Genomic DNA, 18,857 nt, shown 5'->3' with positions numbered 1-18,857 from the left:
GATCTCTTGTCTCATATTCATCTTTTGATGTTAAACCCAAATGTTTTTAGTCTACAACAAAAATAAAGGAATTGGCCTCACTGTTCCAATACTTTTGGAGGGCACTGTATATATATATATATATATATATATATATATATATATATATATATATATGTATATATATATATATATATATATATAAATGTGTACACACACACACACACACACACACACACACACACACACACACACACACACACACACACACACACACACACACGTAATTGGAGTCTTGAGTAGGTGAATAATTCATAAAAACATTTATTTTGATTCTTTTTTGGCAATAACAGTTCAAAAAACATGGCAGCCTTTTGTTATTAGAGTCAACATTGCAACTTTTTCTTGTTAAATTGCCCCTGCTTTCTCTTTTATTTCACTTTTTTATGTTTTCTTTGGTAATAGAAATTTTAGAGTGCGGGCCGCAAATAGCCACACTTTGGACACCGCAGCACCAGATGGCAATTATTCGCTTTTCTGGTTGGGAAGCGAGCATTAATCAATCAATGTGATCAGGACACTGGCGGGATTGTTTAACGCTGCTGAACGTCTTCAACGCGCAGCAGTGAAGGCTTCGTTTTCAACACCCAGGAAGAAAGCTGACGAGGCCTTTCATCGTCCCTGGCTTGTAAAGAGACAAAATGCTAATCCTGCTTCAACTCACGTCTTTGATGCTCGCGTGTGTGCGAGGTTAAGCGTTCTGTGTAGATGAGCTAGCAGTCGGTTCAAAGCATTTGGCTCTCGTTTGAGGCCACACTGTGTGTGTGTGTGTGTGTGTGTGTGTGTGTGACGCACTATCACTTAAAAAAAAAAGAAAATACAAAGGTGGGTTTGCGCCCACATGGAGGAGCAGAAACATCGTCCACACCTGACTAAACTTCAAACACCCGTAAAATGATTTTTCTCTCCACCTTTTGTGAACACAATACTGTTAGCGGTGGCTCCGGGCGCTCTCCCGCTTCGTTCTGCGGCCTTTGTTTGGCGCCGTGGAAGCAAAGGTGCAGAAATGTCAATGATGGAGAGATGAATCTCATTAAGATTGGGTTCCGCTTCCATGCACACCCTCAATGGGCTCACTCCATGATGTCAGGATGCTAACAAATTAGCATTTAGCACAGGTGAGCTGTTACACTTCCTCATTGATTTTTTTAAATTTTTTACTGGATGATCAAAGTTGATGCTATAGTGGGGTGAGCCTCATGGTTTTTGTTGTTGTACTAGAACAGGGGTGTCCTAAACCCGTGTCATAGTCTACAAATACTATTACAAAATAAAACGAGAGAGTGCATAAAAAGACAAAAGTTGCAATGTTGACTTTAACAACAAAGGTTGTTTTTAAACTGCCATTGCTCAAAAATAATAATGTTGATAGATTATTGACATATTTTGCAGATTTTGTGTTTGCGATATAAAAACTAAGTTTTCTGATATGTTTTTTTTTTGTTTGTTTTACACGCTTTTTGTATGTGAAATGAGTGGGGCCCTTTTAAAGTGGAATTTTTTTCAAAACTTGAATTGTTCATGAAATAATAAGGAATAAATCAATAAATTATTTGACATCAAATATCTCATTTCCAAAACATTTGGGGGGGAAATGTTGCATATTTGCCATAAAAGGCTGTTGTTTTTTTTAACAAAATGGGCATAAAAAAAGACAAAAGTTGCAATGTTGACTCTAATAACAAAAGCTGTTTTTAAACTGCCATAGCTCAATAATGATAATGTTGATAGATTGACATTTTGCAGATTTTGTGTGTTTGCCATATAAAAACTACATTTTCTGTTATGTTTTTTTGTTTATTTAGCGCCCTTTTTGTATGTGAAATGAGTGGGGCCCTTTTAAAGTGGAATATTTTTTTTAAAACTTTAATTACTCATGAAATAATAATGAATAAATCAATAAATTACTTGACATCAAATATCTCATTTAGAAAAAATTTTGGGGGAAATGTTGCTAATTTGCCATAAAAGACTGTTTTTTTAAACAAACTGGGCATAAAAAGAGACTAAGTTGCAATGTTGACTCTAATAACAAAGGCTGTTTTTAAACTGCCATTGCTCAGTAATAACAATGTTGATAGATTATTGACATATTTTGCAGATTTTGTGTGTTTGCCATATAAAAGCTAAGTTTTCTGTGACAAAAAGGGCATTAAACAAAAGAAAACATGATCAAATGACAAATTATAATCGACAAAAAGATCTGAAGTTAATCTACAGGTTTACGTGTGGAAAGTAGAACAATAAAAAAATGATGTATGACTTATTTTTAACTCTTTTATGAGTGGGGCCTTTTTTTAGTGGGATTTTTTTGAAACTTTCATTGCTGATGAAATAATAATGAATTAAAATCAATACATTACTTGACATCAAATATCTCATTTCGAAAACATTTGGGGGTGAAATGTTGCATATTTGCCATAAAAGGCTGTTTTTTTAACAAAATGGGCATAAAAAAAGACAAAAGTTGCAATGTTGACTCTAATAACAAAAGCTGTTTTTAAACTGCCATTGCTCAATAATAATAATGTTGATAGATTGACATTTTGCAGATTTTGTGTGTTTGCCATATAAAAAATACATTTTCTGTTATGTTTTTTTGTTTATTTAGCGCCCTTTTTGTATGTGAAATGAGTGGGGCCCTTTTTTAAAAACTTTAATTGCTCATGAAATAATAATGAATAAATCAATAAATTACTTGACATCAAATATCTCATTTAGAAAAAAATTTGGGGGCAATGTTGCTAATTTGCCATAAAAGACTGTTTTTTTTTTAACAAACTGGGCATAAAAAGAGACTAAGTTGCAATGTTGACTCTAATAACAAAAGCTGTTTTTAAACTGCCATTGCTCAGTAATAACAATGTTGATAGATTATTGACATATTTTGCAGATTTTGTGTGGTTGCCATATAAAAGCTAACTTTTCTGTGACAAAAAGGGCATTAAACAAAAGAAAACATGATCAAATGCCAATTATAATCGACAAAAAGATCTGAAGTTAATCTACAGGTTTACGTGTGGAAAGTAGAACAATAAAAAAATTATGTATGACTAATTTTTAACTCTTTTATGAGTAGGGCCATTTTTTTACTGAGATTTTTTTGAAACTTTCATTGCTCATGAAATAATAATGAATTAAAATCAATAAATTACTTGACATCAAATATCTCATTTTGAAAAAAAATTGGTTGCCATAAAAAACTGTTGTTTTTTTAACAAAATGGGCATAAAAAGACAAAAGTTGCAATGTTGTCTCTAATAACAAAATCTGTTTTTAAACTGCCATTGCTCAATAATAATAGTGTTGATAGATTATTGACATATTTTGCAGATGTTGTGTTTGCCATATAAAAGCTAAGTTTTCTGTGACAAAAGGGAATTAAACAAAAGAAAACATGAAAAATGACAAATTATAAATCGACAAAAAGATCTGAAGTTGATCTAGAGATTTAAGTGTTGAAAGTAGAACGATAAAAAATGATGTATGACTTATTTTTAACGCTTTTACGAGTGGGGCCCTTTTAAAGTGGGATTTAAAAAAAAAAAAACTTTCATTGCCCATGAAATAATCATGAATTAAAATCAAATTACTTGACATCAAATATCTCATTTAAAAAAATTTGGGTGGAGAAATGTTGCATATTTGCCATGAAATACTTTTTTTTTTACAAAATGGGCATAAAACAAACAAAAATCCTTATATCAACATATATAAGATTTATTAGACTTAGATTTATAATATATACATTTATATTTGACTTATTTTTAAAATGTTTATGACTGACGCCCTTTTGGTGCCTTGGGACCAAACCTGAGTGGTTAAAGAAATCTGTATATTGTATTGGTTTTGAAAAAAGGGAAAATATAAAAATGGCCCCCGCGTGCTTTGATGTTTCAGTGTGCGGCACTCGCAACTTTATTAGGCCCCACGGTGGATTATTTTCCACTTGTATAGAGAATGAATCAATTCCATGTGGAATTCTTTGTTCAGACACTCCATCGTTCCCAGGAATGATACGAATATGAACGACGACTTTGTTATGTGTGATGTTTAGATGCACGATAACTGACAGAAGGCGAAAACCAGGACCAAAAAGAAATTCTACGAAAAGGAGGCTGTATGAACATTTTTGTAAGTTTTTTTTTTTTTTTTTTGCCTGTAAAAATGTTAGACTGATTTATCTATGAATAATAAATCCACAGTGGCTTGCACAGTTAGGAGATGGAAGGTTCAAATCTCCATCGGGACATCTCAGTGGGGAGTTTGTATGTTCTCCCGGTGCTTGTGTGGGTTTCTCCAGATTTTAACAGCTTCCTCCCACGCCCCAAAAAACATTCATGGGAGATTCTAACCAGTCCATACTGTGGATGTGTGTACATACAGTATGTACTGTCTTGTGATTGGCTGGCGTCCAGTCCAGGATGTTTCCCCCCGCCTCTCACCCTAACTGTTAACTGGGATAGACTCCAGCTCACTCTTGACCCTGTAGACTAGTATGACAGAAAATTAATACTAGGATGGACATTGTATCCTAATTTTAGTTAGCAATAGAGATGTCCGATAATATCGGACTGCTGATTTTATCGGCCGATAAATGCTTTAAAATGTAATATCGGAAATTATCGGTATCAAAATTATCGGTATCGGTTTCAAAAAGTAAAATTTATGACTTTTTAAAACGCAGCTGTGTACACGGACATATGGAGAAGTACAGAGCGCCAATAAACCTTAAAGGCACTGCCTTTGCGTGCCGGCCCAGTCACATAATATCTACGGCTTTTCACACACACAAGTGAATGCCATGCATACTTGGTCAACAGCCATACAGGTCACATTGAGGGTGTCCGTATAAACAAGTTTAACACTGTTACAAATATGCGCCACACTGTGAACCCACACCAAACAAGAATGACAAACACATTTCAGGAGAACATCCGCACCGTAACACAACATAAACACAACAGAAGAAATACCCAGAACCCCTTGCAGCATTAACTCTTCCGGGACGCTACAATATACACCCCCCGCTAGGGAGAGCATGTCCCAAATTCCAAGCTGCTGTTTTGAGGCATGTTAAAAAAAAAAAAAAGCACTCTGTGACTTCAATAATAAATATGGCAGTGCCATGTTGGCATTTTTTCCATAACTTGAGTTGATTTATTTTGGAAAACCTTGTTACATTGTTTAATGCATCCAGCGGGGCATCACAACAAAATTAGGCATAATAATGTGTTAATTCCACGACTGTATATATCAGTATCGGTTGATATCAGAATCGGCAAAAAAGCCATTATCGGACATCTCTAGTTAGCAATATTATACCTTTTTATTATTTTCTCTTTTTTTTATACTCCTTGTCAAAGAAAACTTTGTTTTTTTATAAGGCAATATACGCAATATTTTCCCCAAAAATTATTTCACTTTCAAATATTTTTAATAGTTTTAAAGTAATTGGAACCTTGAATAGGTCATTAATTCATAACAACATTGATTTTGAGTCATTATTACTCTATTTTCCAGACTACAGAGCGCACCGAGAGAAAAGCTGCAGATATATACGTTGTCAAATTACTTATTTACATACCTTAATTGTTTCCAAAGGGTGCCTGTAACACGGCAGTAAAACGGGTAATCAAACAAAACGGAAGTCATCGTCATGAAGCCAGCTCTCCAATCAGCTAAACAGACTCAATATCTCCACGGTGACGTTTTGGTGAATTTATATAACTGAAACAATACAAAAAGAATGCCATTGTAAGTTAATAATACTAACACAGACACTTGTAAACGTCATAGCATATTAGCTAATGTTAATGACGCTAGCTTCATTAAATTATACAAATATGCATGAAAACACTCCTACAGACATCACATATGGGACGGTTTAGTAAGTATGAATTGTTTTAGTTATATTGCAAAACTTACAAACGTTGCTAAGAGTGATGAATGAAGAATCTACACAAGTAGTGACGCTATGGACGGTTTAACTGCCGGTTTAAGGCGTTAAAACAGGAAGCACATTTTCAACCCGCATTGCATGCAGCGAGCGAGCTCGTCCAAAAGACGGCGCCATAGCACAGACAATAACACACCTTCGCAGTCCTCTGCTTGGGTTTAATGAAAACGATTGAACACAAAACATTATTGCAATTTGCAAAGAAAATCCATAAATTAGTCGCACCGTTTTATAAGCCGCAGGGTACAAAGCGTGGGGGAAAAAGTAGTGGCTTACAGCCCAGAATTGATGGAATTTTTTGAGCAAAAACAATGTTATATGGGTCAACATTGCAACTTTTTTTCATTTCTTTTAACCGGTTTCCTCTTGTATTCCACTTTTGTAGGTTGTTTTTTTTTTGTATTATTTTAACAGTAATTTTAAAATGTGCAGCAGGCAGTTAAAAACATTTGGACACCCCTGGACTAATGATTACATGTAGGCTTGCATGTCTTCCAAAGAATTGTCAACACATCCATAGTGAATTGTGTGGAGAAATACAGAACAGTCTGGCCTAACTTTATCCAGCCAATAGCACCCCCTCACCCCCCGCCCCCCGTTATGGAACGTCAGCATGAGGTCGTGCGAGTTCCACCTTGACGCCGGAGGGTGACAGTCGTGTAAAAATGATGAAGCTGTAAGGGCAGATGCCCCGGGAGAACCGTTAGACTTTGGTCCTGTGGTAAATTTAGCCACGTTCTAGCACGGCGGCAGATGTCGGGAGCTCAGCGAGACAAGGGGGGGGGGCTGATGACGCGGGCGAAGAGAGGAAAGGTGGCAAGCGGAGGGAAGGAATAGACGGGCATGATGTGTTTGTTAATATAGGCCTGAACGACGGGGGGCAACATAGCGTCCGTCACTCCTCTGGGGAGGACAGGAAGTGATGCTGGAAGGACTCCAGCGTGAGAGCGCCTCAAGTGGAGACAGTGTGTGTTGCACTCACCTGCTCCACCCACACTCCGGACCCCTCCTCAGGGGCCCACAGGATCATGGTTTTGTCCATGGAGGCGGAGAGCAGCCGGAGCGGTTGTTGCAGCTGGCCGCCTGCAGGGGGAGGCAAAGACAGGGTGGTGGTAAAGCGGTAGCGGGCAGCCGCGTCTTCAAACGAGCGTACCCGTGTAGGAAGGAGGCTGCCAGTGGACGCCGTACACCCGGTTCTCGTGTCCTGCCAGGATTGTCTCCAGAGACACGGCGAAGACCGAGGACACATCTGTCGCAGGACCAAAAAAGACGATGTAAACAAGAGCGCGGGGGAGGACATTTTGACGACTTAGCGTTCATTACTCCACGCCGTACTCGCCTCTCTCCTCCTCCTGCACTTGAAAAATGTCCTCTTTCATTTTGATGACGCCGTCGTCGTCCTCCTCGGCGGCGTTGCGGGCACCCTTCCCGGACTTGGCGCACAGCCGCCACACTCGGATGAGACAGTCCTGCGAGCAGCTGGCCAACAGCAGATCGCCACCTGCAAACACCACACATGCACGGTTGCTCGTAGACGCCCACGATGTACCCCCCCCGCCACCATGTACTATTCAGTTACTCTACAGCAGTGGTTCTTAACCTGGGTTTGATGGAACCCTAGGGGTTAGGTGAGTCGGGCTCAGGGGTTCGGCAAAGGTCAAGACACACCAGACTCATCGTGTAAATAAAAACTTTTCCCTATCGGCGTATTACGGATACAGCAACAGCAGAAGTCAGACTGATTTGCAGGTGTGTGATTTGTTGTGAGTTTATGCACTGTGTTGGTTTTGTTCTTTGAACAAGGTGATGTTCATGCACAGTTCATTTTGTGCACCAGTAAAAAAAACATGGTAACACTTTAGTATGGGGAACATATTCACCATTAATTACTTGCTTATTAACATGCAAATTAGTAACATATTGGCTCTTAACTAGTCGATATTAAGTACTTATTAATGCCTTATTCGGAATGGCATTATTATAACTCTAACCCTCTAACCCTGGCCCTAACCCTCTAACCCTAACCAAATAACTCTAAATTAAGTCTTAGTTACTTAGAATATGTTCTCCATAGTGTCCAAAAAACTCTAAATTAAGTCTTTGTTACGTAGAATATGTTCCCCATACTAAAGTGTTACCAAAAACTAGAGATGTCCAATAATATCAGCCTGCCGATATTAAATAAATGCTTTAAAATGTAATATCGGAAATTATCGGTATCGTTGTTTTTTTTTATCGGTATCTGGTTTTTTAAATTTATTTTTATTTTTATTAAATCAACATAAAAAACACAACATACACTTACACTTACAATTAGTGCACCAACCCAAAAAACCTCCCTCCCCCATTCACTCATTCACACAAAAGGGCTGTTTCTTTCTGTTATTAATATTCTGGTTCCTACATTATATACCAATATATATCAATACAGTCTGCAAGGGATACAGTCCGTAAGCACACATGATTGTGCGTGCTGCTGCTCCACTAATAGTACTAACCTTTAACAGTTAATTTTACTCATTTTCATTCATTACTAGTTTCTATGTAACTGTTTTTATATTGTATTACTTTCTTTTTTATTCAAGAAAATGTTTTTAATTTATTTATCTTATTTTATTTTATAAATTTTTTAAAAAAGGACCTTATCTTCACCATACCTGGTTGTCCAAATTAGGCGTAATAATGTGTTAATTCCACGATTGTATATATCGGTATCGGTTGATATCGGTATCGGTAATTAAGAGTTAGACAATATCGGAATATCGGATATCGGCAAAAAAGCCATTATCAGACATCCCTACCGAAAACATATAACTTTTTTTTCACTAAAAAACGGTTCGGTGAATGCGCATATGAAACTGGTGGGGTTCGGTACCTCCAACAAGGTTAAGAACCACTGCTCTACAGTAAACCTTCATTGATCGTCGTTAATTGGTTACGGGCCGGAATGGTAGATTAATTTCCGTGAAGTAGAAATTATTAATTAAAAATCTAATATTTTAAATTTTTTGAAATTATTTATTAATTTATTTATTTTATTGTATTTTTTTATCAGAATAAATCATGTTTACAACATTCTTTTTTTGTTTATTATTCTGAATGCGTTTTTTAACATTATAGACACCCGTAGTCACCTTTACCATGTTGAATCCTACACAGCAATGCTGCCCGAGTAGGGATGGGTAATGAATCCGATACTTTTTTTTCGTGCATCAATTCACGTAAAATCCGACGGTTCCATGTTACGGGAGCTGGGTTGCTGGCTCTTTGCCACTTGGCGACCGCTCCAGCAGCACTGAGAGCGGACTCAGCCAAAACAAATCTGTAGGTAATGTTGCCGTTTTCAATGCCAACAAAGAAAATGACTCAAAAAATGCCCAGAGAAGTAAATTGACTCTCCACTTTTCCCAAAAATGCGCAAGCTTGATGCTAATATACTGTATACTGGCTTTGCTATTGATCAGCATTAGTGATTTTACATGGCGGTTTCAACACCTCCAAATAATAAAAACTAGAACTAAGATGCACATTACAATCAAACAGCCGGTGCGTAATAAGTAGAACGCTTACAGTATTAACACTTTTTAGGGCGCAACAGAGACTGAACTGACGTGCTATCACACCACACTGCCCGCAAATGTCTTGGACTTGCAACTGTTATCACGATCCGCTCATTTTTAAATGTTGCAATAAAAAATGTTGATTTCATTATCAAAAACCATTAATATTTATCAAAACACCAAAAAGTACAGAAAATTGGTACTGTTGAGTACCCGTATCGATTCCCAGGTACCGGTTCAATGGTACCCATCCCTATGCTTGAAGCTGAGCCAATCAGTGGGCATGATACTGAACAGCGGTTTGAACTCGAGTGGATGTTAATGCAATTAGATAATAAGGGTATGTGAATGTTTTTTTCCCATCATGCTTTGTAATGGATTGAAATGGGTGTAATTTAGAATTTTTTATGGTGCATGGACGTTTTTTATAATGTCCACAAAGTTCAGCGAGCAGGTTGTTATGTGTGGCCATGTGTGTTGACATTTTGTGTTGGTTGGATATTTTTAATTTGTTTTTTTGCACCATGACAAGGGAAGGTTGTTTGCCTTGGGTCATAGTAAATGCTGTGCATACTTCCATTTAGTGAATAATTAATGGTCATTGACCTGAAATACTGAGGATATCCACTAGATGTCGACATATTAGCAGCATCAAAATTGTCAGACTATCAAAATTAATGCAGTCTCCCTGTGGGTAAGACTCTTTAACTCATGACATCTCGCGGGCCAAACTGAAGACGTCGGCGGGCTGCTTGAGGCACGCGGGCCGTAGTTTGGAAACTCTGATTTAGATGATTTTTGTATGATTGATATAGTTTGAAAAATGTGTGGCAGAGTGAAGCCACAAACTTAATGAAGCCACGACTGTAATGTTTGGACCGGACAGCGACACGCGCCCTGATCTACAGCCAGGTAATAAATACGCGCTAGCAGGTGGTAAACAAAACGAGCGCTGCTGTCTTTGAGCGTGAGCTATGGCAGCTCCAGCGACCACTGGCCTTGTCCCGGGCCGTGATGAACGGCGGCGGGAGAAAACCGACACTGGCAAAGCCTCAGAGCCGCCAAAGATAAAGCGGGGAGGTCTTTATTATTTGTCCATCGTGACAAACTTAAGTTTGTTTGTTTTGGCGCGCAGCCCCAAACGGACAGCTTTGTTGACTCGCCCAAGCCTACCAGACACATTTCTTCCTGAGAGACGAGTTAATGAAGACTTTTTGCATCATTAAATGGGACGGACGATCAAAGAAATGTCCTTAATGAATGATTTTTCTTTATACACATCACTTTAAATGGCTCCAAAATACCACAGAAACCCCACTCTGTCATATTGATACACAATCACATCAATTCATTAACTACCTGGAGGCCTCATTTCATTTACATTTAACCAGTCTGTGTTGTCAATAGGGCTGCTCCATTCATCCCTTAAATTTTGTTGAACACGTTTAGTTGATAAAAATGTATGAAATCCGTTGTTTTTGCGAGACTGCTCCAATACAGCACATGAGAGTGGTGTACCTATGGCAATGTAGGTCAGAAGAAGGAAGGGGAAAGAGAGCAAGGGGCCCAGAGAAGGCAAGAGAAGCTATCAAACACCCCCGAGGACACCTCAATTATGGACGGTTTTGACCTCCTTCCCTCCTCAACGACACCTGGAGTCGAACTTTTGCTTGCATGCAGAACGGCCCCAGTCTATGAACATTACATCATCACACCCAAGACAATGGGCACATACACACACACCCTCCCCCACCCCACGCCTTCACCACCGCTTGTTTCCCCTCGGGGTGATGGGACGGCTGGCAGCGCTTCATAGCAGCAGTCGCCCTCCAGGGTCCCAACTCCCCGCCCCTCTGTTGCGAGTTGTCGTGATTAAATGTAACGGGTTTATGTGTAAATTGCATGGAGGTTTTTTCCCACTCCAGACTAGGCCCCCTTAGGAGCCCAGACACCTGTGGTTTACTTGATTACTACAACAATTGGTAGTTGCAGCCCTAGTTCAGTGTTTCCCATAAACTGCCAAGATACCTGTGGCGGTGGGGGTGTGGCTATGGGCGTGGTCACCATGACATCATCGAGTAATTTGCATAATTCACTACAATGATATGATTTTCTCTAAAAAGGCTCAAAAAATGTATACTTACTAATTAATAATAACAGTTTTGTTTTAAACGTCCATCCATTTTACAATATAATTACAACACTTTATGTACATATTTATATACAGATTTGAACAATAAGTTATTCACTGGAATATATTTATTAATTGTGGTTCTTTCAAAAAATACATCTTATAAAATATAAAAGCTAAAATGTCTCTTAAAGCTCTGCCCCTTTAATTAGTGCATACTAAATAATTTAACTTTAGCCTACTACTACAACCATATTATTTACCAGCAACATAAAGTGAAACAGAGGCAGAGGTGTCCTGCCACAGTCAGTAACAAATAAACAGAAAGCAGTAGTGGTCAAATACAAATAAGGCAACAAGAGAAGTATCCTACACTTCTCTTTTGTAAAGTAAATCTGAACAGCCTATATGGGCATCTACATCAACTTTATGATTTGCCTGAGAAGCTGGACAGGACAAAAAAATAAAATAAAAAAATATTATTTTTTATTTGTGGCGGACGTAATTCTTTCGTGGCGGGCCGCCACAAATAAATGAATGTGTGGGAAACACTGTAGTTGTCACATTGTAATATATGCCAATTGTGCACATTTCTTAAAATGCTTTAAGCGTTCACACGACATTGAGACATTCACTGGAGTGTCTTTAAGGTAAAATAGTGTGCTTAGTCTCAGATTAGCGTGTTAAGCCTCACCTACAGATGCCCATGCGACGCCTCGAACCCAGTCCTCGTGTCCCTGCAGCGTCATGACTCTCTGCAGCTTCTACCGGACAAGTCAGAAGTTAGAACGTTGCCCTACAATTTGATAGGTTTAAAAGTAGAACACCAGCTTACCTGCTCGCATGACTGCACGTACAGGTGTACCCGAGAGTCGTCGCCCCCACAGGCCAATACAGGAACTGCGAGAGAGATAGAGAGAGAAAGAAGTTGGACTTGCAGCAGGCGCGCATGTTCTCATCAAGCAGACAAAAGCCTCATGAGGAAGTGTGCAAGGCCCTGCGGCGTGTCGTGCAGGTGCAAGTTGGATGACAAGTCGGGAATATAATGAGGAAACTACCTTTAGTGCCTGGCAGCAGGGCCAGGGAGACATCCATCATGAAGCCACTGCCAAATGACAGCGTGTGGAGGCACTCAGCTGGAGGAAACACCCAAAAAATCACATTATCCTTCAAAAAAGTGTCTTTGCAGAATAATCCAAGCACAGGTCTCGTACCCTGTTTGGCGTCACAGAGCCACAGTCTCACAGTGGAATCCGATGCCGCCGACGCCACCAGGATGTGTGCGTCCGTGTGCGTGTAGCGTGCGTCCACGGCACAAACTGGACCCGTGTGACCTTTACACTCCATCCACTGCACAAACTGCACAACCGATGTCAAAATGACTCTTAAAAAAAAACAAGGAAACCGAAAGACCCTTACCTTCCCATTTTGAGCGGCCCAGACGAGGAGACGGCAGTCTGAGCCTCCTGAGATCAGGTGACTCTCAGGAGCTGTGGTTTGAATCCAAACAACAGAATATGTTACATTTCTATTGGGCGGGGCTGATAAAATGATATCGATACATATCATGATAGACATATCAACAGAAAATGTGCTGGATAAAACATTTAATATATTTTTGGGGGGGAGAGAGAGAAAGCGAAATTTGCGAAGCAAGGTTGATTGCACAAAGAAAGGCACTCGCTCTATAGTAACCGAGCAACGCAGGAAGTGATTACAATCCGGGCACAGTATCAACTATCAAGTTTGGTTGCGCCATCCTGTTCTTTGCAAGGAGTGAGAAGAGAAGGTAAGTATGGCAGTTTGTTGGGATTTTTTTTTTTGTCTGTGTTTACTAACAAGACATCATGGCGGAGCAGAAGTCGAGTTTCTTAACATGGAGATATTCTCACTACTTTTCTTTTGTCGAGCACAAAGAAAAGAACATTTTAGTTAAATGTAAGTTGTGTCTTGGATCAAAGATCCTATCTACTGCCCAAAACAGCAATTCAAATCTGCTGAAACAGCTACAAAAGCAACATGCTTCGACGAAGCTAGTAAAGAGAGACACACTTCACCACCCACTAAGCAACAGCGGCTGGATTTTAACAAAGGGACTGCTAGCCAGGACAACATTGATAGAGCCATTGCAGCGTACAGTGGGGCAGAAAAGTATTTAGTCAGCCACCCATTGATTGTCAATGGGTGGCTGACTAAATACTTTTTTGCCCCACTGTATGTGCGAGAACAGTGATTTTCAACCTTTTTTGAGCCGCGGCACACTTTTTACACTTACAAAATCCTGCGGCACACCACCAACCAAAATGACACTCTAACACAGTATATAATACATATAATTAATAATATAGTTTCTAAATGTATTTATACTCACCTAGTGTGAAACTTGGGCCTGAGCATCTAAATTACAATGGCTTTACAAGCTCGCAGTATGAATGTTTCTGCCACAGTGTGGGACTTTTTTGATTTAGCTACGAATTCAGCAACAAGGTAGCTAGCTTTGAGGGCTCTCCCGTTTACCTTTGTGGTTTTTCTCAGAAAAGTTTCTCATTGTTTGTACGTAAGCGTACAAAATAGTCCATCGGCTTGTTTTGAACGAAAGGGTGTTTCGTTTGGAGATGGCGTTTAAGCTTGCTTGGCACTATGGCGCTACTGGATAGCTTCTCACCACACACCAAGCACTGCGGAGTCGGTGCTGTCGCATCCCCGGTGAAAGTAAATCCAAATGAAAGATAGTCTTGTCTTTTTTATTTTGTCGACCACTCATACTAGGGCCTTCATCTGGTTCAGAATTGTGTCTGTTCGGCATTTGCATGTTCCCTTCTCAAAAACTTCTCCATCACTGTCACTTGCTCGCCTCCTCTTGCTGCGATCCCAAACTGTCACTGTCACATGTCGCGCAGCGCTAACTCGATTGTCTTTACAGGTATTTGTCGCCCTTTGCTGCCACCTACTGAAATAGAAGAGTATTACATTATCTGCCGCACATTATTATAGCACAGACACCCGACAGTGGTTAATTAGGAGATATTAAATAATTTCCCACGGCACACTAGTTGAAAATCACTGTGCTAGAAGACATGCAGGCTATTTCTACAGTGGAGTCACCCGATTTCAAGCAGCTGGACACAGTGGACAGTGAGTACATAAACATGGAAAGCGAGCTAAAGAAAACACTCCAAACTCTGCCTCTGCTCATCATTCAGCACTGAAGGTACACACTCTGTCAATTCTCTTATATACTCTTTCATTCTAGACTTCTAGAGTGTTTGATTATCACATCACTCTAAATGTATAGACTATAAAGTTCACAAACATAAAGAGGCATCCTAGTGGGCCAGGCCAATCTTTCCTTATCTCTAAACTAAAAGTGGGGAAATGCGTAGTGTTCTGGGCTTCAGTAAAGTGTTGATCTCCTGAAGACATTTTATTTCACAATTCCTTGAGAGAAAAAAACGCCTGGTTAGGCGTGTGTATATAGGCGAGGGCGGACCTACGTCACTTCCGCCTACCAATCCCCTAGCAACCGGTCGCCATATTGAATTCGTTGAAAACAAACCAGCTCACAGCGAACACAGCATTGACAGAAAAAGCATTTAACGAGATTTCACGGCATTTTAAACTGTTCTAAATGGCGTATGATTATGTAAATAGTCTTTCCAGTGAGGCTAGGTTAAGATACGAGTTGATTAAATGGCAACATGAAAATTATAGGGTTTATTGGTTTTTAAAAACCCAACTGTTAAGTGCAAATTTAAACGAAACCGGTTTTCGAAAATAGCCTATACAGGCTATAGACCAGGGGTGGGCAATTAATTTTCACCGGGGGCCGCATAAGCAACCCGAGCACTGCTGGAGGGCCACACGACAATATTTCAATAAAATTTTGCTCAATATTATTTTTGATATACCGTAAGATAAATAATAATGATGATAATAATAATAATAATTAATAATAATAATAATAATTTAATTTAACCTAACTTAACTTTATACAAAAGCAGATTGCTTTTGATGGTCACTTTATCCTGCATTATCCAACATTTTTCCCCATCAGATTTGGACAACCATCTGTTAAAAATAGTTTTTAATCATATTTATTTTATATTGTTTTTTATATTGGTTTTATATATAATTGTTTTTTCTTTTTATTCAGTCATTGGTGGAGCTAAGGATAATATTTGAATATTGTTTTTAATATTGTTGTGCAGCACTTTGGAAACATTTTGTTGTTTAAATGTGCTATATAAATAAAGTGGATTGGATTGTCACACCTGCCAGCTTGTCCCATTTCAGTCCTAACATGTCCAAACACGCATTTACCTAATGTGAACAAGTCATTACCTGTGGTTGTCTCTTTAATTGACTGCATGGCTGCCAGCTACTACGTGATTTGAAAGTCTGCAGTTATCCCACGTAAGAAGAAGAGCAGCTGGAGGTGTCACGTACATCAGAGCTTTCATCCAAAGTTAGTGAAAAACAGTCCATGTCTCCGGGCATACAGCGCAACAAAGTCCAATAAGCACTCCTTAATAAACTCTCCGTCAGAAAACGCCTTACTTTTTCTGGCGCTTTTGTGAGAAATGACGAAACTTGTCCTGACAGCTGCATCTCTGGGGGTGTGAAATATGGCAAAAAGTCCTTGCTGGCTTTGCAGTTTTACCATCAACGCATCAGCCTCCCTTGCGCGCGCTTCATCAGACACATTCCGGTATATTCCCTCGTGTTTCTTCGTGTAGTGGCGATTAAAATGATATTCTTTAAACACAGCAAGCTGTGTACCACAAATTAAGCACACGGCTTTACCATTAATTTATGTAAAGAAATACTTGGCAGTCCATGTCTTGTTGGAAACACGCCATTCCTCATCCACTTTTCTCTTTTTAGCGTCTCATCACTTGTCTCTATGCACCTTCACTCACAGGTTCCCCCCGGACATACGGCATAAATAACACATTTCAAAATAAAAGCAGCACAGTTGTATTGCGAGCACGACATAGATGTTTTTCAAACCTTATTTTGTAATTTGTGATTGCGCCGTTCAATTCACTCACAATCGCACACGCGCATACGTCCACACGGAAGTAATACAAATAACGCTTTTCAAAACAAAAGCAGCACCGTTGTACTGCACACTCGACATAGATACTTTTTGAAATGTATTTTGTAATTTATGATTGGCCTCACGCGGGCCGGACAGGGATGCGCAAAGGGCCGGATGCGGCCCGCGGGCCGTACAATGCCCAGGTCTGCTATAGACTATATAGTATATACCGCATGTTATTTTTGTACAACAACAACTTCAGCTGTCGAACGTTATAAGGTACAAATTCAACAAGTACAACATTAGCACGGACGGTATAGCCAAGTTGTGGTTAAGAAGGTGGATTTATGTTCCTTATATTTACCAGAAACGAAGTGATCCGAACACACGACCCGGGACTTTGGGGGACTCCAGTGAGAACCGTCCTCGTTTTCCCGGTGTAAAGCTGCGAGCCATTTGTCTCGTCTCTTAGGGCTTTTATCACGCTTTGGCAGAACAAAATACGACCTTTGTTTTCCCTGTTTCCAGTTGTGGTTAGCACAACCAAAAACAACACAGTTTTTCGGCATTTTGGAGGCAGAATGACGGGTTTAATCAGCGTAGGTCGACAGGTTAAAGACTAATGGCAACGGTTTGTTTTCAACGCCAGTCTAGTTGCTATGGCTCGAGGAACCCGTACGTAGCTCAGTTGCCCGGATGTCGGCCCTCACCTATAGTGACATACCATACCATACCAACTTTATTTATAAAGCCCTTTAAAAACAACCACAGTTGAAAAACAAAGGGCTGTACACCACAAAGAAATAAAGGCAAAGGACAGACTAAAAAATACAATTTAAAACAGAAGTAAAATACACATTAAAAAAGCAAATACAAAATTACCCTAATAACAATTTTGTTAGATAAAAAGCAGTCTACCATTACTAGTGTGCACCACTGAAAAGCCTAAAGCCAAAAGGAGCACAATTACATCAAAGAAGGCCGAGGAGAGTCTTCTATTAAATTTTTCCACACATGACATATAATCATGTCACGTGTGCCTTCCTTGGGTGAAGCCAGGTTTACAGCTATGTTGTGACATGTTGTTATCATGCTGCTTGTTACTTATGTATGTTATGTTGCAGCTATTTAAAACTGTAACTAGTTATTGGTTTTCAGTAACTAACCCAACACTGATCGTGATGCAGTTTTCAGCAATATCGTATGGCAGACCAGTGCAACAATGTGCGAGCTCCCCCTGCTGGGAGGCTGCGACATTGACCACGAAATATGACAATACCACGCAATTATCTCTTAACAGTGACTTAATGGCATCCATGTTTGTTCACATATTTACGTGAGGTTGGTTATTTTAATGGAACGAGTGTGTACATTCAAACATACTTACCACAATCTTCTCTATGGACCCACCGGACTGCATTTACTCGAAGTGTGTGTCCATTCAGCGTGCAAACTACTCTTCTTTCCTACGACAGAAACAAATATTAGCCATTCAGTCGGGGAGATGTGTAAACCGTGACGTCAGTCGTGAAAAAGAACGACGAAGCGATGACAAATGGCATTATCCAACCACCTGGGGGTCGTACAACGCCACCGAGTTGCACGTCCCGAAAGCAATGGTCCCTCCCCGGCTCCAAGACACAACATGTGGAGTCCTGTTGGCGGAACAGGCGACATGGCATGTTTGTATTACCGCCGCCGCCATTTTGACAACATGTTTTTAAAAATGGCGTCACAGTGACGGCGGTTGTAGTAAAACAGCGCTGGAGAATAAAACGTTCCGAATTTATTAGTCTCACAGCTATAGCTCGGATAATAAAAATATTACTAAAAAATATTGTTCATAAAGGCGCAGTAATTTACTCGCAATAATTTTTTTTATTTTGTATTTTATTTTAAGCATTTGGTACTGAGGTGCAACGTGGAAAGATGTCCAGTAGGTGGCAAAATACATTCACAAAAGAAACGTCGAACTACTGTGTAGTAAATTACATGTTTCTTTAAAAGACCCAAGCCGATACATTTGCAACTTTTCAGGTGTATTTTTAAGTTAAAATGTTTGTACGATTGTTCATTATAATATGTGAGTTGTTTGTGGAGGTTTTTAATATCTCTGTCAACAGTTAA

At 39.5% G+C, this 18,857-nt stretch overlaps 1 protein-coding gene across 3 annotated transcripts in view; it reads right to left on the bottom strand.

Annotated features, from left to right (window-relative positions):
- Positions 1–18,633, bottom strand: part of elp2 (elongator acetyltransferase complex subunit 2) — a 45,609-nt gene extending 26,976 nt beyond the window's left edge. The window contains exons 1-10 of one of the 3 annotated variants that reach the window (XM_062047201.1): positions 18,304–18,633; positions 18,118–18,196; positions 13,109–13,179; positions 12,904–13,048; positions 12,748–12,825; positions 12,525–12,589; positions 12,384–12,453; positions 7,338–7,499; positions 7,152–7,247; positions 6,981–7,081 (exon numbers count right to left, since the gene is read on the bottom strand). In XM_062047201.1, coding sequence (XP_061903185.1) covers positions 6,981–7,081; positions 7,152–7,247; positions 7,338–7,499; positions 12,384–12,453; positions 12,525–12,589; positions 12,748–12,825; positions 12,904–13,048; positions 13,109–13,179; positions 18,118–18,196; positions 18,304–18,435 — 999 coding nt within the window. In that variant the 5' untranslated portion in view covers positions 18,436–18,633. The remainder of the gene's footprint in view (positions 1–6,980; positions 7,082–7,151; positions 7,248–7,337; positions 7,500–12,383; positions 12,454–12,524; positions 12,590–12,747; positions 12,826–12,903; positions 13,049–13,108; positions 13,180–18,117; positions 18,197–18,303) is intronic. The other 2 variants (XM_062047199.1, XM_062047198.1) reach the window with 2 other exon arrangements.
- Positions 18,634–18,857: the final 224 nt, after the last annotated feature.

The sequence above is a fragment of the Entelurus aequoreus genome, linkage group LG05 (genome assembly GCF_033978785.1).
Source record: "Entelurus aequoreus isolate RoL-2023_Sb linkage group LG05, RoL_Eaeq_v1.1, whole genome shotgun sequence".
NCBI classification, from domain to species: Eukaryota; Metazoa; Chordata; class Actinopteri; order Syngnathiformes; family Syngnathidae; genus Entelurus; species Entelurus aequoreus.
Note: the sequence above shows the minus strand (reverse complement) of the source record. Positions and strands in the feature narration are given on the sequence as shown.